The sequence below is a fragment of the Neovison vison genome, chromosome 8 (assembly GCF_020171115.1).
Source record: "Neovison vison isolate M4711 chromosome 8, ASM_NN_V1, whole genome shotgun sequence".
NCBI lineage: Eukaryota > Metazoa > Chordata > Mammalia > Carnivora > Mustelidae > Neogale > Neogale vison.
Genome location: NC_058098.1, coordinates 220378 through 245922, shown reverse-complemented (window position 1 = coordinate 245922; position 25545 = coordinate 220378). Strand labels below are relative to the sequence as shown.

Genomic DNA, 25545 nt, shown 5'->3' with positions numbered 1-25545 from the left:
GGGCCTGGGAGGGTTTCCAGAGGAGCTTCCCGCCTCCTCCAAGTCTGGGAGGGGACCTGGGCTACAGGAACTGGGGGGTCTGAAGGGTCTCCTCCAGGACTGTTGCCCTGCTGAGGATGGGATGAGTGTGCTCAGCGGCTCTGGGGGCCTTTTCCGTCCCAGACAGCCACTTGCAGCCCAGGATCTGTGCGGCCCTGCTCCCCTCCCCCCCAAGTGCTGGGAGCTCCACATTTCAGGGCCCAGGTGTCGGTGACCCTGGGCTTATGTGGCCAGAGGCTCTCAGTCCCCTGGTCCTTTTAGTGCTGTGAATGGGGAGGGTCCTGCAGCCCCGCCCCGCCGGCAGCTCCTGAGCTGCCCCCAGGAGCCCTCCTGGTTCGAGGGAAGACCAGCGCCCCCACAGAGGTCCCTCAACCTGAGGGCTGCTGGGTGTCCATCCTGTCTCTGCGTGGGGTTCTGTCATGTAAGGCCTCGTCTGACGCTGGAGGAGTGAAGCCCTGGGTGTCCCAGACTGGCTTCGAGATCCCTGTGACCCCACAGCCCCATTCACCACGTAGAACTGGGCTGATGTACTGGGGGCCGTCAAGGCACCAAGGTGTGGGTTCTCTGGGTCTAGGGGAAAGCTCAGCTTTTTCCGGGAGGCAGGGAGGGTGGGGGGCCCTGGGGTGGGGAGGTGCACAGTCCTCTCCCAGCGGGGCCAGCTCCGGCCTGGCCAGTGTCAGTGGGTGGACTGGGCACCAGGGGCGAGAGGAGATGTGTGAGCGGGACTCCGGGCTGAAGAGACGGTCCAAGAAGCCAGCACCTGCTGGAGACGGCCTTTACCCTTCCAGGTGCGCTCCGAGCTCACCGGCGCCTGGCTTAGCCTGGCCAGGAGCTGGTCTGGGTTGGTGGTCCCTGAGGCTTGGGAGGGAGCCTTGAGGGTCCTCCACTGCAATCTCCCCTGACATTAGGATGGATCTAGGCTGATCCGGCATCACCTCACCACAGCCTCGGTCCCCTCCAGCCCCCCTCCAACCCCCCCGCCCCAGGAGAGCCACCTCGCCCAGCACCAGCCAGCGACCCTCCCTCTTGGCAGAGCTGTGCTGCTCAGGTGTCCAGCTGTCCTGTCCTGTGGGCTGAGGCTGGGCAGGGCAAGAGGAGAGCCTCCTGGGGCGGCTCCCTGCCTCTTTGGAGTCAGGCTGTCTTTCCGTGGGTGCGTGTGCTGCCCTGCTCAGGGTGAGGACGGTGGCTCTGACCCACTGTCCAGATGGGAAGACAGTGGGGGGTGGGAACTGCAGTCGGGGTGGCCCTGCCCCCAGAGCCCTGGGCTGGGGGACTCCCCACCCCCCCACCCCCGTCTGTGCAAGGGCTGGTGGGGGGTGTGGTCAGCGGTGCCTGGGGGAGGGGCGTCGGATGTGTGTGTCTGCGCGCTTGTGTGTGGTCTGTGTGTGTCTGTGCGACGGGGAAGGTCTGTCTGTCTGCTGGAGCGTCTAGCGCTGGAGTCTGCCCACGGCCTTAGGAGCCAAGTGGCGGCCGGACTCTGCCACAAAAGGGGGTCCCACAGGGTAGAATGAGGGTCCTGCTCAGTGAAACCCTCACCCTCAACACCCACCAAGGGGGCGGTCCCCAACAGCACAGCTCCATCCAACGTGGGGGTGATTCGTGAGTCTGGGCCATTTCTGTGTGTCTAGAGCCCACCTTGGGCTGGCCTGGCCCAGGTTGGCTCCTGCCCACCCTTATGGGGGCCCTTTGTGCAGCCCCCGGTGCCCCAGACAGAAAAGTGGAATAGAGGGGCACGCTTTCTCTGCAAGTGTGGGGCCGGGCTGAGTGCTGAGTGGACGCTGCCCTCCCTGGCCTCCCGCCGCGCCCTCGATGAGCCAGGACCAGACCCCCAGGCTCTGGGTGAAGCCTGCAAAGGATGCTGGGCAGTTCCCCTCAGTGGCTCTGGGTGGGGGATTGGCTGGGCTCTGGGAGTGGCAGACCTCCCAGGCGCTGCCCGGGGCACAGACCTCACAAGCTCCCACCCGCCTGGCCCCGGCTGCTGCAGGAGCGGGAGTCTGGGACCAATTACTGAGTCCCTCGGGGCCGGACCCTCCTTCTGTTGGAAGGTGGGGGTAGGGTCCCTGTCAGACACAGGTCCAGGTGGAGGGGAGTCTCCTGTGTCCTGAGACCTTGGCTTGGAGCCGGACTGCTCGGTGCGAATCTCACCTCGGGGTCCTTGAGACCGGGAGGCTCTGGGCCTGGCCCTCATCCTGGTGCTCCTTCTTCAGACCCTGCTGCAAGGGCTGGGGTTGAGGGTGGGGAAGGCAAGGTGCCGGGTCAGCCTTGACTTCTGTCCAGGGGTCAGGGCTTCAGAGGGAACTGCCCAATGGCCTAGAAGTATAGGCGCGCATGTCCCTCCCCAAGCGACAGGCCGGTCCAGGTGGACTCTGGGACTCGTGCCCCGCCCCGAGCCTTCTGGCTCTCAGCCCCAGGATGCTGGGCCTGGTGTGGCGGGGCTCCCAAACGCTGAGGGCCTTGCTCCTGAGAAGGGGGCAGGGGGCAGGGGGCAGGCGTGGTTGCTGGGCTCAGCGGCAGCAGCTGTCACAAGGGTCAGGCTTGGTGGCGGCGGGGACCCGGGTCTCGGGCCCAGCTAGGTGTTTTGGGAACTAGGGTGTCAGTAGTCTCGTGGGGGTGTCAGACTGGCTGAGGGTCTGGAGCAGAGGGGACATGGTGCGGTCGCTGTGGGCCTTTGGGTGTGTGTGGGGGGGACGGAGGCCAGCGGGACAGAACAGGTGGGGGCTCCTTCGGGAGAAGGGGCGCAGGGCCATGTGGGTGTGAGGAGGGAGGCTGTTGCTCCGGCCGAGTGGGGCCGCTGGACGCGGCGAGCCCCGGGGCGGCGTGGGGCGGCCCTGTGGGTCCTGGGGGTTTCGGCAAGCTGTGTGGGCCCCGCGCGGGCGCAGCAGGGGCTCCATGGGAACCAGGCTCTAGGTTTCCGTGGCAACAGCAGGGCGGGGCCAGGAAACGCGGCTCAGGAAGGAAGGCCACAGCTGTGAGGAGGGAGCCGGCGGCCTGGCGGAGCAGGCGCCAGACACTCTGTCTGTCCAGTCGTCCGGCGGGCCCGGAGCCCCTGCCCCAAGCCCTGCCTCCCCCCCCCGCCCTGCAAACCCCCCGATCTGCGCCCGGGGCCCCTGTGACCATGGCTGTCTTTATTCCAGGCACCGCGCCCGGGGTCTGGGTGGGCAGGTGTCCCAGTCCTGCAGGAGCTGGGCCCCACTCTCCTCAGGGGCTTTTGGAGGAGCAGAGGTGGGGCTGTGTGAGTGTCCCGGGCAGTGCCCACCCTGACCTCCCTGCCTGGGCTGGCCCGGCCTCTTTCGCTCTCCTGCCAGGCTCTGGTGACAGTCCTCAGCTGCCTGGGAACGGTGCAGAGAAGGAGCAGAGCCCCCAGTGGGCCCTGCAGCTTGTGTTTCTTTTCTGCTGCTGCCCTAGCTTTGTGACAAGCGGCTTTGATGGCCCAACCAGCTGGGACTGCCAAACGGGCTGGGGGGCAGGTCTGTGTTCTTGGGGACCACCCACCCCTTCTCGTTCATTCGTACATTATTGAGTGCCTGCTGTGAACTCAGCTCTGTTCTAGGAGACAGTGAGCAAAACAGACCCAAGTCCTTGCCTGGGGAAGGGGCTCCTGTTCTGCTGGACAGGGACAGTCAATAAATCCAGAAACAAGGCAAAGTATGCGGTGCCGGGCTGCGGAGTGTGCTCTGGGGAACGGTGGTGCTGCCGGCTGTGGGGGAGGGAGGGGCCGTGTCACGGGTGCGCATGGCCTGTCACTCTGTGACGTAACTTTTGAGACAACCCCAGAAGGGAACATGTACAAGAGATGAGGGGATACCTGGAAAAGAGTGTTGTACACAGTGGGAGCTGCATGTGCAAAGGCCCTGGGGCAGAGAGCTGCGCCAATATAGGGGAAGAGCAGGGAGTACAGAAGGGAGGAGACAAGGAGCTGTGTGAGGCCTGGGGGGGTCTAGGTCTTTTTCTCTGAGGGAGAGTTGATGACTTAGGAGGGTTTTGAGCAGAGGAGGGTGTGATGTGACTTAGCTTTCTACAGTCTCAGCGGAGCTGCTGTGTGGAGACGGACCTGGGCAGCTCAGGAAGGATGGACTCACCACCAGGAAAGGAGGGGATGGGGTCTGCTCCTGGCTGCCCAGCGGAAAGCTGCCTCCCTGAGGAGTTTCCAGGAGGGCAGCGGGGGTAGTGCGCGCAGACCCATGGGAGAGGCTACCTCAGGGATCCCTTGGTTTGGTGCCCTGGGAGTCAGACCTCCTCCTTTCACCCGTAGCCCTGGACCCCCCCCCACTCCCGCCCCCCCACCCCCTGCCCCTGGGCCCCTGGGGATGGGGAGGGTGGAGTGGCCGCCAGGCTGGCGGGCAGGGCAGGGAGGGCTGCGTTTCTGGGAATTGTGTGGGGGAAGCACATTGTTCGAGCCTGGAGCAGGCGGCCAGGGCTGCTGCGGCCTCTAGGGGATGCCTCCTGGCTCCCCCAAGTACTGCCTCTGGGGGAGGGAGCTGGGACTGGGCCAGGGCTCTGGGCCGGCCTGGGGACTTTCCTGAAGATGCTACTGTGGGTGGGCAGTTCTTCCCACTCTGCAGACTGAGAAACTGAGGCCCCGAGGAAGGGCTGCGGCAGTGGCGGATGGGGCGGGGGGTGGGGGGGGCTTCTGCCGGATCTCAGTCCCTGGTCACTGCCCTGCCTGACCTCAGAGGCCAGGATCTGAGGGAAGCTGCGGTGGGGTTGGCTGGGGTCACAGTCCTACACAGCCCCTGTGGCAGTGGCCGTGCTGGGCTGGAGGGTCTGGGGGGCGAGCAAAAGCAGCTGGGTGCCCGGGCCCCGGGGGAGAGCTGCCTCAAGGTAGCACGGGTGGGTGGGGGCTCCTGGGGCCACGGGAAGCGAGGTGGGGCTCTGTGTGAGCGCAGCAGCTTGGGCCTTCCCACCGAGGCCCCTGCCTCAGCCAGAAAGGAAGCACGGATGCGACCGGCTTGGGTCATGGCCGGCTTGGGGCGGGCAGGGGGTGGGGGACACAAATAGAAAAATAAATGGCCTGAGCTTCCGATGTTTCCGGACTGAGGGTGGGGGAGGGGCAGGCCTCTGGGCCAAAGGTGTGGTCCAGCCTGTGGGTCCTGGACCTTGGCGGTGTCGCTGGGGTGTTCCCGGGCCGCTGTCAAGGATGTCTCCCCCTCAGAGGCCCCAGGACAGGGCCCGGCTTCCCACAGAGGACGCTCCTGAGGGCAGGTCCGCGTACTTCTCTCCTCTGGGGGCTGCCCCATGGGACCATCGTGGGCACGGAGGGAAGGCGCCTGGCGGTGGGCCTGTGGAGTGTCCAGGAGAGCACTCTGGAGTAAGGCAGGGGGAGGGTCTCCCATCCCCCGGGGGCTCCTTCTCTGCTCCTTGCGACCTCTCTCCACCTCTGACCTCTTATCAGGAGCCCCTGGGTCTCCGCCCATACATCTACATTTTCAGGGCTCAGGCTCCCAAGCTGGTGGCAAGGCCCTGCCTTGACTCCCCATCACCTCATCAGGGCCACCTGGCTCTCCGCTCTCTGTCCCCCACCCACCCCTTCCTCTGCGCTGACCCGTCTCAGCAGGAGAGGCTGCGGGTCCTCCGCGGAGGGCCCCATCTGGTGCTGGGAGGGTCCGGGTATCAGGCCTTCAGCCCAGAGCAACAGGGAGGTCAGTTCTGAGTTGGCCTCCCTGGGCGTGGGGGTGGGGCCTGTCTCTGGGGCTCCCTTGCTGGGTGGTGGCTGGTAAACGTGGGTCCCTTCCTGCCCGCCCCCGCCTGCTATTGTTTTCTCCTCCCTTCATGAGACACATATTTACTGAGCAGCTCTTAGGTGTCCCGGGCTGAGAACGTGGCAGGGGGTGGATGGGAGGCCTTGTTTTCCCAGCAGAGCCGTCCTTGGGAGACAGACACCTGGCGGGCAGTCCAAGGTGGTTCTCAGCGTCCGAGCGTGAGGACCCCAGGCACGGCCGTTGTGTGTGCCTGTGAGCAACTTTGTCTCCCCGGGGACTGCGGTTGCATGTGGGGGTCAGAAAGGAAATGACGTTCTTCGTTGGCAGAGGGGTCGGGGTAGGGTCTGGAAGGCCGGAGCCCTGCGGAGAGCCCAGGTGGGGTACAGCGGGTTTGCATAAACCCCCTCGAGGAGAAGCCCATGGTTCTGATGCTGCCCTCTGGGAGCAGATTTCAGAGGGTACCGGCTTGTCAGGGCCCCCCCCCCCCCGCCCCGGCAGCTTCTTGGAGGAGGAAGTTCCCAAGGTCAGGTAGGGTCCATGAGGGGTCTGGGGCAGGCTGCGAAAGTCCTGAGCAAGGTTCCCAGGGTCATGGACTCATGGGGGCCCCCAGACCAGTACTTTGATGGTGGAATACTGAGTTTTGGGGTTGGTGGGTGCTGTCCCAGCTTTAGCCCTGGTGAGGGTGGGAGCCCCCGCAGCCCCCACCCACGAGGGCCTCTCTGTCCTACTGGGTCCGCTTCACACTTGTGGCTAGAATGGACTGCACCTCCCTAGGGGGAGGGCGGTGGACACCGGGCTGGCCAGCTGGTCTGTGGCTCCCGCCCGCCACCTAGAGGCCACTGCTCATCATGGGACACACAGGCCATGCCCCTGGGTCATCCTACCCAAACCGGGGGCTTCCCATTCATGCTGCCTGGGGCCCTACCCCCTCCATGCAGGGCTTGACCTGCCAGGTTTCAGGGCTCCTGTCTCAGGGGAACAGCTGTGGCCCCCAGCTCTCCAGCTTGGAAGTACCCTGCCTCCTCTGCCCCGTACCCCCGATTTGTTCCGTTGACTCCCTTTCCCGTCACCTGCCCTGCCTGGGGCCAGGCTCCTGGGACACTCCCTAGCAGCCCCCAGCCCAGCCCTCTGTGGGCCTGCCTCTTGCAGGGCGTCCCCACCTCCTGGCCATCGCCCTGCCGAGGCCCCAGGGTCTCGGTCTCCATTCGTCTCCAATCTCAGTGGAGATCCACGGAGGGGACATGCCGGGCTCCGTAGGAGGTCTGTCGCTGGAGGCCCTGGAGGTGGACCCCATCTGGTTTCTCCTGGAGGAGAAAGGGTCCTAGGCAGCCAGGCCAGGATCTCCACTCTGGCAGAAGGGCTCTAGTCCTCCCTCTCCTCCAAGCCCTCACTTTGGGGCCATGTAATGGGGCAGTGCAGGAAGTAAAGCTTGTAGGGTTACAAGGGACACCAGTTACAGTGAAACACAGATATTTAAATATTTCCTAAAATGTTCAATATAGAAAAACAACAAAAAAGCGTGATATAGAAACCCGAGCACTTTAAAAAATATATTTTACTTCTTTATTTGACAGAGAGAGACACAGGGAGAGAGGGAACACAAGCGGGGGGAGAATCAGGCAGAGGGAGAAGCAGGCTTACTGCCGAGCAGGGAGCCTAATGCGGGACTTGATCCCAGGAGCCTGGGATCATGACCTGAGCTGAAGGCAGACACTTCACTGACTGAGCCGCCCAGGCGCCCTTAAGAGTCTTCATTTTTAACCAGCTCCCTTGGTCATGCTTTAGTTACATCTTTGTGGCTTAAACCATTCAACCAGCCCCACAGAGAGGCATTCCTTATACTAAGTCCCTTGCACAGACAGTGGGACCGTAGGTCACCAGCAGGTGCTCTCAGGCAGGGTCAAGGGTGAAGTCCCACACTGGTTTCCCAGGCTGTCTACCTGCCTGCTCTCCTCCCCAGCACCTGGTGCTCATCTGTCCAGTGGAGATCAGGTGGGGACTGACCTTGAGGCTGGGCCTGACAGTGACCTGCCCGAGGGGGCTGTGCTGATGGCCCAGACCCTGCCTCGACTGATGCCTTGGCCAAGGTCCAGTGTCTGGCACGAACCCTCTTGAGAACCAGGTGATGCTTCTGAGAGGCCTGTGCTGATCTCTCGGAATCCAGTTTGAGGGACCTTAAGCTGTTTTGAGTGCTCTTGGACATACACGTGCCTGCTCAGGAGCGTAGAGGCTGAGTGGTCTGTCGGCCCTCCCTCCCCTGTGGTCCAGGCTTTGTCAGAAGCTATGGCTGAGCTCAGCATCCCAGGGTGCTGGGTTGTGGTGGCTGGAGGTCTTCAGCACCACTGGGGGTTTGCTCTAAGAAATCCCCTGAATCAGCTCACCGCTGTCTTCTCAGAGGCCTGGCTGGGGAGCCTCCATGGACACGTCCCTGTGGGCGATGGGGGCCAGGGTGAATTTCTGAGGTGGTATTCTCTGGGGTTCTTGTTGGTGTCTGTTGTGCAGGAGCCCAGCGAGCTCCCGGTTCTCACCAGTCACTGCTTGTGCAGAGCAGGGCTGGAGGGTGTACCGCTCCAGCTTCCTTGTGTCCCTGGTGTGGCCAGACCCTCAGAGGCTGCACACAGGTTCAGACCATGGGATTCTGGCCATAAGGACTTGCTTGGTTGGGAGGGTCAGAGCTATGGCACCAGAGCCCAGTGAGGGGTAGAACCAGAGTTGGTCTGGAAACGAGGTGTTCACCGTCACAGGGCCTCTGTCCTGGAAAACCTTTGCTCCCTCTTAGGAATTCCATGCTTTTCCCTTATGATCACTAAGGAATCTCAGAAGTAACCCTGTTTTCCTTTTCACTCTGGCTGCTGGAAAGCTCAGTCATAATCAAAGTAACACCACCGAGAGTCCAAGGCCTGGTCAGCCGACTGGTCAGCCGAGGCCATCTGGTCATCCCATCTACCACCCGGTCTCACAGCTACTTGGCCTGAATTTCTGGGGCTGTGGGGCTCACAGCACTATAGACATCAGTGCCCTGGCTCGTACCCTCCCCCAGAGCTGTGCCCTGTCCAGCAAACCGCCCAGCATGGCATCACTGAGTGCGCGGCAGATATGCGCAGGGGATGCTGGATCTGCCCCTTCTGCTGCGCCCCGCAGGCCTCTACCTGCAGCGGCCGGCCCTCCGGCTAGGTGCAGGCTGGCCATTCCCAGGGACCGCCCCCAGCAAAGGTGACCACTGATTGCTCGTGCGGTGTCCCCTGACCTGTTCTCAGCGCGTGGTGTTTATCAAATGACCGCATCTGAGCAGCGCCGTGAGCAGACATTTCACGGTCGCGGACACGGAGGCACCGAGGGGTCAAGGGACCGTCTGAAGCGCGGAGCCCAGGATTCGCGAAGGAGCGGACGCCGCAGGCGGCCCGGGACTTGCTCTCACGGCCTCTCCGAGTCCCCCGGCTCCCTCGGACCCCGCATCCGGCTACTGCCCCCTCCCACCTGCGGGCGCCACGCACCAGCGCTCGGAGACCAGCATCTAGGCCAGAGCGCGCGGGGGTCTGCGCGGCCTCGGGGCGCGGCGTGGGGGTCGGGAGCTCTCCCGCAGGGTCCCGCGGCAGCGAAGGTGGAAGAAGAGGGCGCCAAGCGGGAGGGGGCAGGCGACGGATCCGAATGCGCCTCTGCGGGTCCTACGCAGTCGGACCGCCGGCCGCTCCGGGGTCGGAGCGGGGGAGGCGGGGGTCGGGGGCGCACAAACCCGGGGTCGCGCCCGCCCGGCACGCTCCTTCGGCCTCGGTGCTACCGCAGCGCCCCCAGCCGGCTCGCGGGCTCGCGCGGGCGCTTGTGGGACTGCGAGTCCTGCGGCCCCGTCGGTCTCCGGCGGCCGCCCGCGGCGGGACTACACTTCCCAGGAAGCCATGCGACTCCGCGTGTCTTCTGGGAGTTGTGGTCCAGCGCGGGGCGAGCGCGCGCGAGGCGGGAGGCCGCGGGAACTCCATGTCCCACGATGCAGCGCGGCGACCGCGGGGGCCGGGGGTTTGAACGGAGGGTCTCCCGACCGCGGTAGGGCTGCGTCGTCTGCGACGGGTGCGGGCGACGGCGTCGGCCCGGGCAGGGGTCCAGGCCCCGAGGCTGAGGCTGGCGCGGCGGGCGCTGGGGGCCCTGCCCCCGAGGCGATGATGGGCAAGGAAGAGGAGATTGCGCGGATCGCCCGGAGGCTGGACAAGATGGTGACCAAGAAGAGTGCGGTGAGGGGCGCGGGCCGCCAGGACCCCGGGACCCCCGCCCCGCCGACCCCCGCCGAGCCTGCCGAGCCCCCTTCAGGGTCGGGGAGACCACCCGAGGGGCAGGACGAGACCCCGCCCCCGCAGAGACTCCCGGGACGTGGGGAGACCCCCGTCGGTGGCCGAGACCCCTGCCCTGGGCCAGCCCTACCCTTCACTCCCGCACCCACGGCAGAGGCCGCAGTCGGGCCTGGACCCGGTCCCGGGAGCCGCGCTCTCTGGACGCAGACCCCAGCTACCAGGCCGAGAGCCCGCAGACCTGAGATCCGTCTCCCTCCGGGCCCCCTAAGTCCAGACTGCCCCCGCCCCCAGCCCTGCCGGAGCCGGCCCGCGGAAGCCTTCTTGGGTGCCGCCCTCCAGGCCTTGCCGTCGCCCCAGCCCGTGCAGACCTTCCGTCCTGGCTGCCCCGCCCCCCCCTCCGTGCCTCCTTCCGTCTCAGCCTGGGCATCCTCGAAGCTCATCCTACCCCCGCCCCCAGGACTCTCCGCGGAGCCCCGACCCCGACTCTGAGCCTTCTGTCCCGCCCTAGGCCTCCCACATCCTTTCTTAGCCTGCGGGAGTTCGGAGTGTGAGACTGGACGCCCCTGCCCGCCTCCCCTCCCCGCCCCCCACCCCAGCTGCTGCGCGTCCCTTACCTCCGTTCTGCCTGGGGCTGGAGCCCTCAGCGTCCCCCTTCACAAGCAGGCCAGGGCCTTTCTTGGCGGAGCGGCCCCCTTTTACCCTGTATCTGTCCCCGCCCTACAAGAACCAGGTTTCCCTAATAAATTCTTTCCCTTCCTAGCCAGGACTCAGCCGGCAGCAACTGGGAAATGGGTAGTTATGTAGAGAGACCCTTGGGGTAGGTCCCTGGGAGTGCCGTGGCGAGAGCCGCTGTCCAGCTGTGCCCACTGTGCTGCCTGGCATCTGTTGTCCTTGGCCAGTGAGTCTTTGGAGGAGGCTGTGCTGTGGTATCTAAGAGGAACCAGGCAGATGGGGTTCCAACGTCAGCCCCTTCTCAGCTTTGAGATTCTGGCAACCTACCTGGCCTCCCATGGATGCATCCTTGGTGGGTGGTACCTGCCTTTAGGATGTTGGGAGGGGTCCTGGCTGGCTCCCTGAGAGGCTCTGTAAACACAGCCTTCTCCCCACAAGACTGGGGGCAACTGGTTAGGGTGGTGGAGGGGCTCCGTCATGGGCTTGAGATGCTGGGCGGCCCCTCCAGGACTGTCTGCTTGCTCTGGGCTCTGAGTGGTTTTTTGGGTTAAGCAGGCTTTTCCTGGATCCCTGTTGACCAGGTTCTGGACAGGGTTTGACACTGGGACCTAAAAGGGGGCTGGCTCCCCTCATTCGTTCAGCAAACGGCAGCCCCTACAGACACACACACACACACACACACACACTCTGAGTTCATGCCCCTGGGAGGCCCTGGGCAGCACAGAGCGGGGGTGGGGGAGCAACCTAGAGCCGTTTCCAGAGGTGACCAGAGAAAGAAGCTGCTGCTTCTCTTGAAGGAGACAAAGAACATCCCCCAGGTGGGGTCAGAGATGGGTCCATGCAGGGCTGGGCGGGGGCAGGTGGCGCTGGAGGAGGGTGTGTCCAGGCAGAAGCAAGGAGCACGAGGAGGGGGAGCTGAGCACCCTCTGGGCCCAGAAGGCGCCTGGGGTTTGAGGGTGCTGTGGTGCGGGCAGAGAGAGAGCTACCAAAAGCTCCAGTGCCTGGGAGGCTCTTTGGGGATCTGGGACCCATGACTGGGAAGTCAGGAGACCACACAAAACTGATCAGTGAGCAGCCCTGTCTTTGGCTCTGATGACCATCTTTTTTTCTCTGAGGATGTCACTTCAGGGCTGGACTCTGCGCAGCCTGAGGGGCAGAGCCTGCTGGGGGTGACGTGGGGGGCGGGGTTAGAGCATAGATATCACCCCGATTGGGGGATGGGGCAGGCCACCCTGCCCATGGCCTGGGCTGCAAGATGTGTGGGTCTCACAACCTTGGGTGGCTGGGTCGGGTTATTTCTGCCCCCTTCATGTCAAGGGAAAGACGTGTGTTATGAAAACACGTGTGTTATGAAGAGAAGCCTCTGTGAAGAAGGCAAGAAGGGAGGAGGCTGGAGGTGTCACGTGGGGTGTGGTCACCGCTTGAAGTAGAAGGGGCTTTGCCAAGAAGGTGTCCTTTGAATAAACTTTGAAAGAAGGAGGACAAATTTGTAGATATTTGGGAGGTGTTTCTGGCAGTGGGGGCAGCAGGTGCAAAGGTCCTGAGGTGAGCAGCTTGGCACACTTGAGGGACCTTAAGCTGAGCCTGGAATGGAGAGAGCAGCCCATTTGTGCATGGCCTTGGTGTGGGGGAGGGCTTTGAAGAAAAAGATGTGGGGTGGGAGGGGGCAAGGAGGGGAAGGTGGCTGGCTTGAGGGTTAAGGCAGGGCCTGGAGGGATTGATGAAGCGTCGGGCCGTGGCACACGAGTCCGGGTGTGGATGTGATGGCAGTAGCGCTTGGACTCTGCAGGGGATACTGACCTTGCCGGGTTGACCCCTCTCAGCTGGTGGGCGATCTGCTTTAGGGAAAAGCTGCCCAGCCCACCACAAGGGACAGGACACTGGATGGGGCAGTGAGCACCCCTGGGGCCACACCTTCCCCTGGGTGTGACCCTCCTGCTGGGGAGGGGCTGCGGTCCTTGGGGCTATTTCCTGCAGCCGTCACTTGGTCAGTGACCCAAAGTCCTGGGACTGCGTTTGCCAAGCCGCTTTCCGTCTCCTTCTGGCCCTCTCTGGGCATCTGACCCCAGGTGGATCTCCAGATTGTTGCTCCTTGTGCCCCCCGCCTTCTTTTATAGGAGGCAGGGGCACTGGCCACAGAAACCTCGAAGTCATTTATGCAGGTCCCCCTTCTCCTTCCAGGAGGGAGCCGTGGACCTGCTGCGGGAACTGAAAGCCATGCCCGTCACGCTGAACCTGCTGCAGGTAGGGCTGGGCGCGCCCCCTGCCTGGGACAGCTCCTGGGTACCTGGCAGGGCTTGCTGGCCCCTGCCTCGGGGCCTTGGTTGGTACAAACGTCTGTCCTGGAGGACACCGTCCGTGCCTTTGTCTGTTGCTCAGGAAGACAAAGGGGCACCCACTGTGTTTCTCGCTGATGCTCCTGGGCTCCTCATGGGACAGAAGCCCTCAGAAAGGGTATCCACTGCACAAGCTGGTCCCCGTTCCCTGCCCCATGGGAGCCTTGGAGGGTCTGTGAGGAGGGTGTGATTGCCGCCCCCCCCCCAGCCCAGGCTGCTTGTTTTGCAGTCTACACGGGTTGGCATGTCTGTCAACGCCCTGCGGAAGCAGAGCTCTGATGAGGAGGTCATCGCGCTGGCCAAGTCTCTGATCAAGTCCTGGAAGAAGCTCCTGGGTGCGGGTCAGGCGGCACGGGCCGGGAGCTGGGGCCCCTTGCTGGTCAGCGCTGTGTAGGGTGCGGGCAGTGCTGTTCCTGAGCCAGGGCCACCTGGGAGTGGGGTGTTCCGGAACTGGTCCGAGAAGGCTTGGGGCCCTGGAGGGACCCGGGGTGAGTGGGGAGGCCACACAGAGAGAGGGGGTCAGCGCAGCTAGAGGGCAGGGGCCAGAGGAGTTGTGGGGGAGAGAAGGAGGGGAGACAGCTGGGGTGGTTAGACGCACACCTGGGGACCCTGAGGGCCCCACCCCTTCCCAGCCTTTCTTGGGCTTGGTCCAGCCCCTTGCGAAATAGAGCTTGGTGTCTGGGTCTGTCTTTAGTCCTGAGTGGCCGGTGGCCTACGTGTCGGGCAAGTGTGTTTATTCTGCTGGTGGGGGGGCTGTGCCTCGTCCTCTGGGACGGTCCCCCAGCATTGGCTCGGGCTTCAGGAGCCTTGTGAACGGCGGTGCACTGTGACCCCCAAGGCCCAGTGGGGGAGTGACCACGCCTGGTCTGTTTCCAAGTTCAAACACTCCGTCTGTGGGGGCTGTCAGTCAGGGGACTCTGGACTCAAGGGTCACTTCGGGCCGATGGCTGTGCTGTCTGCTGAGACGGCAGACCCCCGAGAGGCCTCCCAGGCTGTGTGAGGGGGTAGGAAAGGGGTGTGGGGCTGTCTTGGGACCTTCTGAGGAGGGAGGACAGAGGGCCCCAGGTGCAGAAGTCTCAACAGCTGGGGTCCCAGGTGGGTTGAGGGTGGGGTGCTAGAGCCGGTGGTTTGACCAGGGCCGTGCCGTGGTGGCGATCTGCTGCCCTCCCTAGCCTGGCCCTGCCCTCGGGTTCTGCACCCCCCAGCCAGTCTCCCTCTTTCCTGGCACTTGCAGACGCCTCCGATGCCAAAGCCAGGGAGCAGAGCAGGGGCGGACCTCTCCCCACATCGTCCTCGAAGGAGGCCCCCGAGGCCAAGGATCCCAGGTAGCGCACCTGGAAGACTGCTGCTTGCCCTCCTGCCCCTGCCCCCCACCCCTGTCCCTCCTGCTCAGCAGATGGAAGGGCAGGTTGCCCTGCGCCCTGGGGCTGCTGAGACCATTGACATGAACACTTCTCGGAGGGAACTTTCCCTGGGGGGGGGGGGCGTGCCTGGCCTGGGGGGCCTCTTGCTGCTCCCTTTTCTTCCAGAGCTCCTCCGGACCCTGTGTCTTTCCAGCCCCAACCATCTGCAGGGTCAGGCTGTGTCCACCCTCTGCAGCTGTCCCCCAGCTCCACATCCATTTCCTGGGGTCTCCTCACTGGCCAGCTCTGGCTGAGCAGCCCCCTTAGCTGGAGTCACACTGCTGCTGAACCCCTTTTCCCCTTGGGTGCCCCAGGCTGTGGCAGGTTGCGATTCTGGGGGCCCTGAGGCCTCACTGCTGCGGCCCCAGGGAGGGCAGTCATGCAGACCGGGGTTCCTCATGCGGACGGGCTATGGCCCATAGGCTGCTTTGCCTTTGACCCCACGGGGCAGAAGTGGCAGGAGACCAGCCAAGGCTGATCTCTAGACTCCCGAGTAGCTGTGCAGGGCTGTGGGCTTATCTGCCCGTCAGCACCTGTTCCCTCCAGGAGGCCCTTGCTCCCCCTGACTTGTGGGGCTCACGAGATGCAGGACTGTGAGGGGGAGGGCTGGGTGGATGCAGTTTCGTCGTCAGGCAGCTTGTGGGGAGTGCCCAGCCCATCCAGGGGCATCTCTGCTGGATGGGGCCACCTGTGGTCTGGGCGACCCCCGACACCATCTGCCTTTCCCTGGATTGGCGCCCGGTCTTGAGTGGTGTGGCCCTGTGTTCTGGCCTCATGGAGGGCAGGGACCCGCTCTCCCCATCTGGGAAGTCCCACCCGCTGGGCTTTCCTGCCTCTGGCCAGCTGGGCAGACCCCTGGGGCATGGTGGGCTGGAGTCGGGGGGGGGGGGCAGTACCACGGGCTGCTGTCAAGGTAAGAAGGAACAGGGATTGTGGCTCTCCTGTTGGCTTTTCTGGGACCCGTGTGTCCCCGGGGTGCACACGGCCCGAGGGGGGGCCTGTCTCTCTCCAGCCGCAAGAGGCCAGAGCTACCCAGGATGCCGTCGGCGCCGAGGATCACCACGTTCCCGCCGGCGCCAGTCACGTGTGACGCCGTGCGCAACAAGTGCCGGGAGATGCTGGCCACAGCGCTGCGGACGGACCGTGAGCGCCTCCGACGCGCGCGCCCGGGGTCCTGCGGTAGACCGGAGGAGGCCTGCCCGGGGGACAGCCTTCTCCCCTAGCTCACTGCAGCTGAGCCTGGGCTGGGGGTGGGGGCCTTTTGGTCCAGCAGAGCACCTGGGTCCTGGGCCTTGGGGGCTGGGTGGCTGGCAGAGGGGGTGCGGCTGGGGGGCCATTAGTCCGGGCTGTCTCTCGCAGATGACCACATGGGTGTTGGCGCGGACTGCGAGGGCCTGTCGGCCCAGATTGAGGAATATATCCTTTACGCGGGGGCTTGGAATCCGGGGCTTTCTGGTGGAGTCAGGAGGACAGCCGGACTCGCTCCCCGGGGGCCGTGCCAGGGGGTGGGTCGGTTGACCGGGAGGGTCCTCCCTGGCTCTGCTGAGGGACTGAGTCCACCGGGGCATGGGTCCCCCAGGGCTTTGCAGCTACGGCTGGGCCTCAGCCAGGGGTGGGTCCGGTGGGGGCCCCCACTCAGCAGCCTCTCCCCTTGCTGCCAGGCGCGGGGGGCAGACTGTGTTGCTGGGCCCCCTTCCCCTCGCTGGCCCCCCTTGGCTGGCCCCATGGGCGGGTGGAAGGCAGCCACACTAGGCTCTGGACAGGTCCTTAAACGCCTGCACGCATCTTCCGGGACGTGGGAAACACGGACATGAAGTACAAAAACCGTGTGCGGAGCCGCATCTCCAACCTCAAGGACGCTAAGAACCCTGACCTGCGGCGGAACGTTCTGTGTGGCGCCATCACACCCCAGCAGATCGCGGTCATGACGTCAGAGGTGAGTCCCGCTGGAGGGGTGTGGGGCCCCCCACGCACTGTGGTGAGTACGTGGTGACTTGTCCAGGAGATGGCCAGTGATGAGCTGAAGGAGATCCGGAAGGCGATGACCAAGGAGGCTATCCGGGAGCACCAGATGGCCCGCACGGGGGGCACTCAGACGGACCTGTTCACCTGCGGAAAGTGCAGGAGGAAGAACTGTACCTACACGCAGGTGCGCCCGGCCCCTCCCTCGTGCTCCGGCAGCCTGCGCCTGCGCCTGCGCCTGCCCCTGGGGCGGGGGGTGAGGTCCGCTGACCCCTGGACACATGCACAGTGAAAGGCGCAGGGCTGCAGAGTCACCCTGGGGACCTCCTCCTCTGCCCGGCACCCCTGGTCCCCCGCAAGCAGCATTTCGGGGGTGGTTTGCTCTGGGCACTAAAACTGGGGGACGTGGCCTCCCCCAGCATGGGGGCGCACAGGGGATGTTGTTGCTGGCCAGCATGCTGTGCTGCCTGGACAACACTCGGACCCGTGGAGGTGGACAGTGACGTGGACCTCAAGATGCGACTGGGTCCCCTGCTAAGGGAGGAGGGTTGGAGTCCCTGCGGCAGGTCGGCAGTCGGCCAGGGGCGCGGAGGGTCTCCCATGCCAGCACTGCTCAAGGGTACGGCTGCCTCCCCGCGCTGGGACTCAAGGGAAGACCTGTACCTCGGGGCCTCCTGCTCCAAGTGACTTGAGTCCCTGGGGTTGGGGGTGGCCCCCCTCACCATAGCCCTCCCGGCAGGTGCAGACGCGCAGCTCTGATGAGCCCATGACCACCTTCGTTGTCTGCAATGAGTGTGGAAATCGCTGGAAGGTAGGTGGGCGGGCCTTCTCTGAAGATGGGTGTCTCCATCCTCCCAGGTGTGGGACCCCTGTGACGGGGGGATGGGGGACAGCCATGCTCCGCCAGCCTCCTGGGGCTTCAGAGGAGGTGGGTGGAGACCCCAGGCGTGCGGCTCGCCCTGCGGGGGTCATGGTCTGCGCGGGGCTGACCGCACTCATCCACCCCGTGCAGTTCTGCTGAGCCTTGAGATGTACGTGAAGCCTCAGGCTGCGGCCAGCACAGTGCTGCGGCCTCCCCGTGTCCTCTGTCAACAGTCACCGCTTCTCGGCAGCCGCCCTGTGCCCACCTGAACTTCCCCAGAGGGCTGCGCACCCTGCTCCCCAACCTTGCCTGCGGTACACCTTTCTTCCTCTTTCCCCCAAATTATTAAATGTTTCTGTTTGCCATTCTGATGTTTCTGGCCCTTGGTTCTGGTGGACCATGCACAGTCTTGGGCTGTGACCTGGGTCCTCTGGCCCCACTGTCTGGCTGTCCCCCGCCCCACGGGAGGGGGATGGCAACTCTTCTCCTTGGGATCAGGTGACACTCAGGTTTGGTTCCGCTGGAACAGAGATGGAGGGAAGAGCCCTCGGGCCCTCAGAACACTGGGGGCAGACTGTGCCTGGGTGTGCCCGTGGAGAAGGGGCAGCTGCTGGGGGTACACAGCGTGGGCATGCACACACACGGGATCGGCGGAGGGGGGGCCTTAGGTAGAGGACCCAGGGCCTCCCAAACTTCCCCAGGCACTACAGCTCTGGGCCCAGGGCTTATGGGCAGGAGGCTGCATCTGGGTCCCCAGCCATTCTCAAGGACTTGTCCTCACCCTGACCCTCTGGTCTGGAATGGATGGGGTGGGCCCTGGACCTGCTGCAGGTCTGAGTCCCTGTGCCTCCCAGAAGTTCGGGTGATGGGGCGGCAAGCACGCGTGCTTCGTGGAGGCTGCCCCTGTCAGTGCCCCGCCCCCGCCTTGGCCCCCTCACTGGCCGTGGGTGAGCGCAGCTGCCCCTGGGGCCAGGTCTCCTCTACACTCTGCTCTGGGTCTGGGACGACGCATCGTTCTTGAGTCTCCCGCAGTGTGAAAAGAAAGGAGAGAACGTTTGCTTTAAAAATATCTTCAATAATAAGATCCTATTTTGGATGAAGAAAGAATGGAGATAAATATGAAAACATCTTTTTCTTTTTTTGATAAAATACAGTAAAGACATGTTTCCAGGTTTAAACTTCATGAAAATATAAAAAAGAAACTGGCTCCTGTTGCCTTGAGCCTAGTTCTGAGGTTCTGGGTCTGGTCTGGGCGCAGACAGCTCGAGTCCGAGGGTCCCCTCGTGTCACAACTAGACGACACAGAGGCTCTGCTTCCCATCAGAGGCATTTTTCAAGGTCCCCGGCTGCCGGGGAGGAGGCCCCCCCATGAAGTCGCTGGGTCCGTGAGCACTCCTGGGAGGGTCCCTCTCCCCCAGCAGGGAGCCGGTTGGGGAGGGGCTGCTTGGTCCCAGAGGCCCTCACACCTGCCTCTCAGCAGGACCTCAGGGTACCATGTCCCTTGCGCAGGTAAGGGCGCGCTCCAGTCTGGGACTGCCCCCAGGGCTGCTGGGGCCCCGTGGCCGTGCCGGACACCTGCTGGCACAGGTTTGTGCAGGTAACCGAGTCCTTTCCTGCCGGCTGGGTCCCGAGTCTGTGCCGCCGCGCGTGGGTGAGCAGCCTAGGCCTCGCTGGAGGACTGGGAGCTGCCCCGGAGCAGCAGGGCACGGTAGGTGGGGGAGCTGAGGAAGCGGGGGTAGGAGTCCCGGTGCATGAGCGTGTAGATCTGCAGCTGGGCGTCATCGAAGGTGTGCGCCGACGGCTCCTGCATCTTCTTGTTGATGCCTTCCCGCACGCGCGAGTCCAGGCTCACCTGCGGGACGGGATGCCGGCGTCAGGGGCCCTGGAGGTGTCCCCGCCCCCCCGGCCCCGCCCTGGGTCGCCATGGCGGTGCACCTCTTTGGGGGACAGAATGGACACGTAGTCCTCATAGATGAGCCTGGCCTTCTCGTCCACCACGTGCTGGTTGGCCTCAGCCTTGAGCTCTTCGCAGGCCAGCCAGAAGAGCATGTTCTCCTCGCTGTACTCCGTGCGCAGAAACTCACGGAACACGCTGCGCCCCGCCGGGCTGTGCATCAGCTTGTCGAACGACTGCGCCCAGCTCCGCACCTCCTCGGGGCTCGGCGTGGCGCTGTGGGCATTCCCCGCCGGGCCAGGTCAGGACTGCACCCCCCCCCCGCCCCGCCCCGCCCCCCAGACACGCGCACGCACGCGGCCGGCCACACCTACCATGCCTCGCAGCCGGGGAGAGGCTGCAGCTTGTTCTCCCGGGAGACCCGCCACGCTCGCCGCCGCTCTTCAGCCCTGCCCGCAGAGAGAGGGGGCTCTGGCCTCCGCGGTACACCTGTGCTAGGCGCGCCCGCGCACGCACCCACGGCACGGACGCGCGCGCGCACGCACCCACGGCACAGAAGCGCGCACCCACCCACCCACGGCACGGACACGCGCGCACGCACAAACCCACGGCACAGACACGCGCGCGCCCACCCACGGCACGGACACGCGCACCCACCCACCCACGGCACGGACACGCACCCACACAGCACAGACACGCGCGCGCGCCCACCCACGGCACGGACACGCACACGCAGGCACCCACGGCACAGACGAGCGCACCCACTCGGCACGGGGGCGCTCAGCTTCTGCGTGAAGCCCCTGCAGGAGGGCCGCTCCGCAGTCCGCTCCTATCCCACCCGCCGGGGAAGGGCTGAGCCTTCAAGCACCCGCGTCTTCACTCGGGGTTGTGTGTGTACGTAGTACCCATGTATTTACATAGCAGGGGGACCCCCTGAAACTACATTGTGTTTATTTATTTACTTAGTTAAGAAAAAAGATTTTATTAATTTATTTGAGAGAGAGCACAAGCAGCGGGGAGGAGCCCAAGGAGAGGGAGAAGCAGACTCCCCGCTGAGCAGGAAGACCAACCCAGGACCGCCGGGATCGTGCCCTGAGCCTCAGGCAGATGCTTCTCCAACCGAGCCCCCCAGACGCCCCCAAACTACATCGTGTTTAAAGGGTCCCCAAAGTAACAGCGTCTTTCTTTCTTAAGATACACGTTTTTGGTATGTTGGCATCAGGGCACAGCCGTGCCTCCAGCCAGAACTCCCTCCACGGCCCCCGCATGTCTAACAGACATCTCAAACCCAAACAGCCAGACAGACTCCGTTCCTCTCTTACCCTGCCTGCTAGACCCCAAACTCTCCCTCGGTCCCACAGGCAAAGTCTCAGTGCGTCCTGATTTTTCGTGGCCACCCCGCTCCCATCTCGCGCGTGAGTTGCTCACTGGTCAGCCCATACCCCTGGCACCTGGGAGGCTCCGTCGGTGAAGTGTCTGCCTGCGGCTCGGGTCGTGATCCCGGGGTCCTGGGCCTGAGCCCCACAGCAGGCTCCCAGCTCAGTGGGGGGTCTGCTTCTCCCTCTGCCTCCCCCCACTTGTGCCCATGCTCTCTCTCTCTGTCTCAAATAAATAAATAAAATCTTAAAAAAAAAAAAATCCCCCTTTAAGTCCCCACAGCACTGTCCACTCAACCCCCATGGGCTGAAAGCCTGGATAGGGCTAGGCCTCTGTCAAGTGAAAACTCCCAACAGCTTCTCTGCAGGCCAATAGAACCCCCTTACCACCTGGGGGCCCCACCCCCGCCCTCTGGCAGGCTGCCCTGGAAGCTCATCCCCATCATCCCCAGGCCAGGTTCCTGCTCACTGTCCCTCCACCTAACATTGTGTAGGACAGGCTTCTGTCTCGTCCCTCTGTGGGACCCCAGGGCCAGCTGAGGCTGTGTCCCAGCGGCGTCTGCATGTGCTGAGTAAATGGACAGATGTGGCACACCTGGTGGGCTGGCCAGGTGCCTGCACACGGACATACCCTCGGGCGCTCTACGCCTGAAAGCCACACAAGCAGAGGGGTCTGGGCACTGGCCTCTGGTCAGCAGGGCCCAGGGGCCCTTGGATAAGAGCTGTGGGGGGCACAGTCCTCCTGCCTTCAGGTGATGCCTCAGAGGCCATCTGAGGGTTTGGGGGCAGGCCCTACAGCCCCACATCTGCACAGCTCGCCCCCCCCGGCCCTGCTCCCCCCAAGTCCCCATGTTCCAGGATCGCCCCCTTCCCCAGACCCCACGTACCAGGAACAGCCACAACAGCAGCACCAGCACAAGCAGCAGGGGTTGCGGCTGGGGGCAGCCGGGGGGGCTGCGTCATGACTGGACATCGAGGGGGGCTGGTCTGCCTCCTGCGGCCCTACGTGCTGGTGACATGGAAACTTCCTCAGCTCCAGGCCAGAGGTGCAGCCCACACACCTTTCCCCCGACTCCCCTGGGTGGGCAACCCCCGCCTCCCAGCCTCCCAACTCTTTGCTCCCCCGCCCCCATTCCCACAAGCGGGGCAGAGGCAGGGGTGGAGATGGTGCACCTGCTTCTCAGTCTCATGTGGGGTGGGCATGGGTGGGAGGAGGAGGTCGCCCGGGCTCCGTGGTGCTGGCGCCAGGACCGTCACCACAGCCTGGGAGTCTGAGAAGAGAGGTGGAGGTTCTCACTGAGAACCTGGGACTGTAGCCTCTACTTGTCCTGGAGACCCCTTCCTAGACCCCTGGGGGCCTGCTCCCCTGCGCCCCACTCTGTTCAGGCTCCTACCTCCGCCCCAGCCTACACCAGCGCCGTGAGCCGGGACAGGGCTGGTGAGGGGTGGGCCCCAGACAAGAGGAGGTTCCGGGACACCCCCATTTGCTCCGTCCCTGGGAAGCCGGAAGTCTGGGTTCCTCTTTCTTGGTTTCCGGCTCCTGGCCCCTCCCAAGGGGACTGGGGGCCCCACGGGTCTGGGGCTTTCAGGTTAATGCGTGAGGGTGGTGGCCGGACATTTGGACCCCCTCCCCAGCTCCCTCCATTCTGGGTTTTCTGCAGCGGGTGGGGGCAGGGGGAGGGTTGCTCCCCACGGGGAGTGCCTGTCTGCAGGTCACTAGGCCTGCAGCATGGAGAGGAGTGGGCCAGGACTTTCCCAGGGTGTGGGAAACGCAGTAGGGCGTGGGGGAGGAGGGCCATGAACCCCCTAGCCATGAGCCCATGGCTTCTGTCTTCTAGATCCTGGGCCCTAGGTCCTGGGCCCTGCTTCCAGGACTCAACCCCCAGCTGGTTCCTTACCACACCCAGGGGCTCCCAGCCTCCCTTTCCCCCACCCCCACCAGGCTGTGGAAACCAATGCGACCTGGGGTGCCAGTGGTGGAGGGGCGTGGGGGGTAGCAAGGGGTTGGGGTGTCCTGCTCCCTGAGTCAGAGATGTGGGGTTGCTGGAGGAGGTGAGGGTCAGCATTCTTTTCAGTACCTGTACCCATGTTTCAGGCTGGCATGCAGGGGGCCCTGGGCCCTGGAGTCCCAAGACAGGGTGAGGAGCTTGACCCTCCCTCCTCCGTCCCCCCAGGAGGCCAACCACAGATCCCTGAGTCTCCATCAAGGGCAGGGAGTCAATCAGTGCCCTGGGGGCAGTTTTGAATGCTTTCCCACCACGGCCCCTGCCTGTGCCCACCTCGGCCTAAGTGAGGACACACAGAGCCCAGGGGCTCCCCTGCACAGCGGACAAGGACCTTCCTGAGCCACCCGGTCCTACCCTCACCCCACCTTGGTGCCTGGAGGCTCACGACTTGCTCACTTTATTTTCTCATGTCATTACCATCCTCCCTGCTGTCCCCACCCCTCAGCTTGTGGACTTTCAATACCCATTTGGGCCATGTTGGCTTCTTGGGGTCTCCCAGGGTAGGAGGGAAGGGAGGAGGAGCTCTAGGACAGGCACGGCTGGGCAGGTCTTGGGACGGTCTCAGGTCTCTGGGCAGCAGGGACGCCGGGACCACCAGAGCGCCCCTGCCTCCAGGGCCTGGGCACGCAGAGGCCCTGCCCTGTGTAGGGTCCCCTGGGGCTGAGGCCCCTGACCAGCTAGCTACCTGACTTCCCCTGAGATCCTGGGGGAGGGAACCCTCAAACTGGGTCCCAGAGACACTGGGCAAGCAGATGGGGAAGCAGCAGCTGACAGCTTGCCTTTCCCTCAGGGGTCAAGCTTCTAGGGAAAGGAAGGGGTGTGGCAACCTCTGGTCTGGCACCTGGGCAGAAAACTGCTCTTCCTCCTCTGCACCCCCCACCCACTGTGAGTGGGGGCAGGGCCTGTCCCCTCTCCCCCCAGGACCCCAAGACTCAGCTCTGAATTAGAGGAGGGGCCCTGTCTGGGAGTGCAGATCCAGGGGGGCCCTGGGGCTGGAGGCTGCATTTGGGGTCCGTGTCTCCTGCGCCTCTTGCAGGCCTGGACTAGCTCCCTGCACCCTCCTCAGGCTGGCTGGGGTTCTCTGGCCGCCCACTCTCTCTTGAGGGGCTACAGGGTCTGAACTGGGGTTTCTGCCCCCCATCCTGGCATTTGGGAGGTGAAGCATTCCTCTTTCCCAGCCCCTTGGGGGCTTTGGCCCCCAAGTCTGGGATGGGAGAGGCTGGACAGGCAGCAAGCCTGGCCTCTGGGGACAGAGGTTCCCTTGGGGGCAGCTGCTACTCTCCGCAGAAGGAAAAAGAACGTCCCTGAGCCCGCCCAGTCCAAAAAAAGAAGAAGAAAATGTGACAATCCCAGAAAAAAATGCCATAACCTTTGGGTGGAGGGCTGACAGAGGGGATCCTTTCTTTGATTCTGATGGTACTCAGTACGCTTGAGGTCCGCTGCCCCCCATTTGATTGGTGGGGGGAGCCCCAGCCTGACTCCTCCAAGGCAGGCCAGGTCTTTCTAACCCTGGTGACCCTTGCCCCCCACTTCTGCAGTGGTGGGGGCAACCTATTTCTCTCTTCCTCCTGCTGCTGGCAAGGTTTGGCCTGGTAGAGCTTGTCTCCTTCTTCAGGGGCCCCTTCCTCTAGCCTCTGACGCCCCCACCCCTGTCTCAAGGAACTCGCCATGGCGCCCCACTCACCAGCGACCCAAAGGCGAGGTGGGGGCGGGATGTGCCAGGTTCCCTCTGGGCCCCACCCTGGCTGCCGAAGGGGCGTGCACTGCAGCAGCAGGGACTCGACTCGGACGGCAGGAGGTACTCCTGCGGCGTTCTGGAGGGAGGCCGGCGCCGGGAGCCCCCGATCAGCTGGGGTCGGGGGCGCAGCGCCTCCCCTGCGCCTTGCAGGGTGAGTGGCTGCCAGATCCAAGGGGATGGGGGTGGGGGCGGACAGGGTGTCCCGCCTCGGCCCCTCCCCACCAGGCTGGGGGGGGGGGCGGGAGACGCGGAAACGGGGGTTCTTCCGGCCCCCCCTTTGAGCAATCACTTCCCCAGGCTCTGAGCCGCAGAAAAAGGGGAACCGGGTTGCAGCACCCCCTCCCCCACGCGCGGGGGACTGGCTCCAGTCCCGCCACGGCCCAGGGTCCACGTGGACCCCGCGGCTGGAGTCCTTGGGGTGCGGATCCCGGCGCCAGCTCCCGCGGCTCCCGCCCCGTACGGCCCCCGGGCCCGGGGCCCGGAGGGGCATGGCCGCCGTCCTCGGCGCCGCGCGCGCGCGCGCGCACTCACCGACCGCGCTCCCGAGCCGCTCGCGCCGCCGCCGCTGGCCCGCGCGCCCCGAGGTCCGGCTGGATCGTCGGGGAGGGGGCGCAGGGTGCAGTGCGCAGGCGCCTCGGCTGCACTTCCCCAAAGCGCGGGGACGGGACTTCCTCGCGCGGGGAGGCGCCCGGCCCGCCCTGCCAGGCGCGCCCCGCCCCGCGCTCGGCTGGCCTCAATCCCCACCCGCCCCCTCCCCAGCACCCGGCAGATCCGGCGGGGCGCCCAGGTCCCCACCATCGCCTAGGGTAGCCCGTGGAGATGAGGGGCTAATAACGGGGTCTCTGGACCCAGGACGGCCTGAGCTGGCACTGGAATAGACGGGGGTGTGGCCGTGTCCCCCACTCTGTTCAGGGGGGCCAGTCCAGCTTTGCCATTCTTGTGGGTGTTCATGAGACTCTGGTCCAGTGCCTGACCCCAAGAGCCCTCAAGCCTCAGGGGTCCCTCCAGGCCCAGCCCTAAGCATCTCTACAACTGTGGACTTGCGCCTGTAAAGTGGGGTTAAGCCTATGCCGGCTCCGTGCTCGAGGGGGCTTCCCCAGGAAAGGGGGTCTAATGCCCAGGTCCGATGCCGAGGGTATGGGTTCCTAAGTCCGGAGTCACCGACTGTTCCTGTCTGCCGGGCAGGCCGAGTCTCTTCCGAAGCCTCCAGTTGCCCCGCTATGTCTTCAAGTTTAAAGCCACACCCTCCCTTTTTTGCCACCATGCCCTGTCCCTTCT

The 25545-nt window shown here is 64.5% G+C and overlaps 2 protein-coding genes across 7 annotated transcripts; one reads left to right on the top strand and one right to left on the bottom strand.

Moving 5' to 3' along the window:
- Positions 1-9769: 9769 nt before the first annotated feature.
- TCEA2 (transcription elongation factor A2) lies at positions 9770-17618 on the top strand. Of its 3 annotated transcripts, none has more exons than XM_044262611.1 (10): positions 9770-9961; positions 12872-12934; positions 13256-13361; positions 14261-14351; positions 15442-15572; positions 15789-15845; positions 16211-16365; positions 16435-16578; positions 17131-17202; positions 17404-17618. In XM_044262611.1, exons 1-10 carry the CDS (start codon positions 9890-9892, stop codon positions 17410-17412), a joined length of 900 nt encoding a protein of 299 aa, XP_044118546.1. In that variant the 5' UTR covers positions 9770-9889; the 3' UTR covers positions 17413-17618. The 3 variants fall into 3 exon arrangements, with proteins under 3 accessions (XP_044118546.1, XP_044118545.1, XP_044118547.1); XM_044262610.1 differs by having other exon boundaries at positions 9771-9961; positions 16432-16578; XM_044262612.1 differs by lacking the exon at positions 9770-9961 and adding an exon at positions 10030-11042 and having other exon boundaries at positions 16432-16578.
- A 748-nt stretch (positions 17619-18366) lies between these two features.
- RGS19 (regulator of G protein signaling 19) lies at positions 18367-24861 on the bottom strand. Of its 4 annotated transcripts, XM_044262607.1 has the most exons (7): positions 24799-24861; positions 24214-24343; positions 21697-21794; positions 21411-21532; positions 19522-19596; positions 19189-19423; positions 18367-19105 (listed from the first exon to the last, which is right to left on the bottom strand). In XM_044262607.1, the coding sequence occupies exons 3-7, from the start codon at positions 21724-21726 to the stop codon at positions 18914-18916; spliced, it is 654 nt and encodes a 217-aa protein (XP_044118542.1). In that variant the 5' UTR covers positions 21727-21794; positions 24214-24343; positions 24799-24861; the 3' UTR covers positions 18367-18913. The 4 variants fall into 4 exon arrangements, with proteins under 4 accessions (XP_044118542.1, XP_044118543.1, XP_044118540.1 ...); XM_044262608.1 differs by lacking the exon at positions 21697-21794 and having other exon boundaries at positions 24799-24859; XM_044262605.1 differs by lacking the exons at positions 24214-24343; positions 24799-24861 and adding an exon at positions 23899-24179.
- Positions 24862-25545: the final 684 nt, after the last annotated feature.

Excerpts from the sequence above, each read along its gene's own strand:
- RGS19 (XM_044262607.1), bottom strand. The coding sequence starts at position 21,726 with ATGCCCACCCCACATGAGACTGAGAAGCAG. Across the intron at positions 21,533-21,696 it reads CACATGAGACTGAGAAGCAG|CACGTAGGGCCGCAGGAGGC; the intron begins GTGCACCATCTC and ends CCATGTCACCAG. Across the intron at positions 19,597-21,410 it reads TGCTGTTGTGGCTGTTCCTG|GGCTGAAGAGCGGCGGCGAG; the intron begins GTACGTGGGGTC and ends CTCTGCGGGCAG.
- TCEA2 (XM_044262610.1), top strand. The coding sequence starts at position 9,890 with ATGATGGGCAAGGAAGAGGAGATTGCGCGGATCGCCCGGAGGCTGGAC. Across the intron at positions 12,935-13,255 it reads TCACGCTGAACCTGCTGCAG|TCTACACGGGTTGGCATGTC; the intron begins GTAGGGCTGGGC and ends CTTGTTTTGCAG. Across the intron at positions 14,352-15,441 it reads CCCGAGGCCAAGGATCCCAG|CCGCAAGAGGCCAGAGCTAC; the intron begins GTAGCGCACCTG and ends GTCTCTCTCCAG.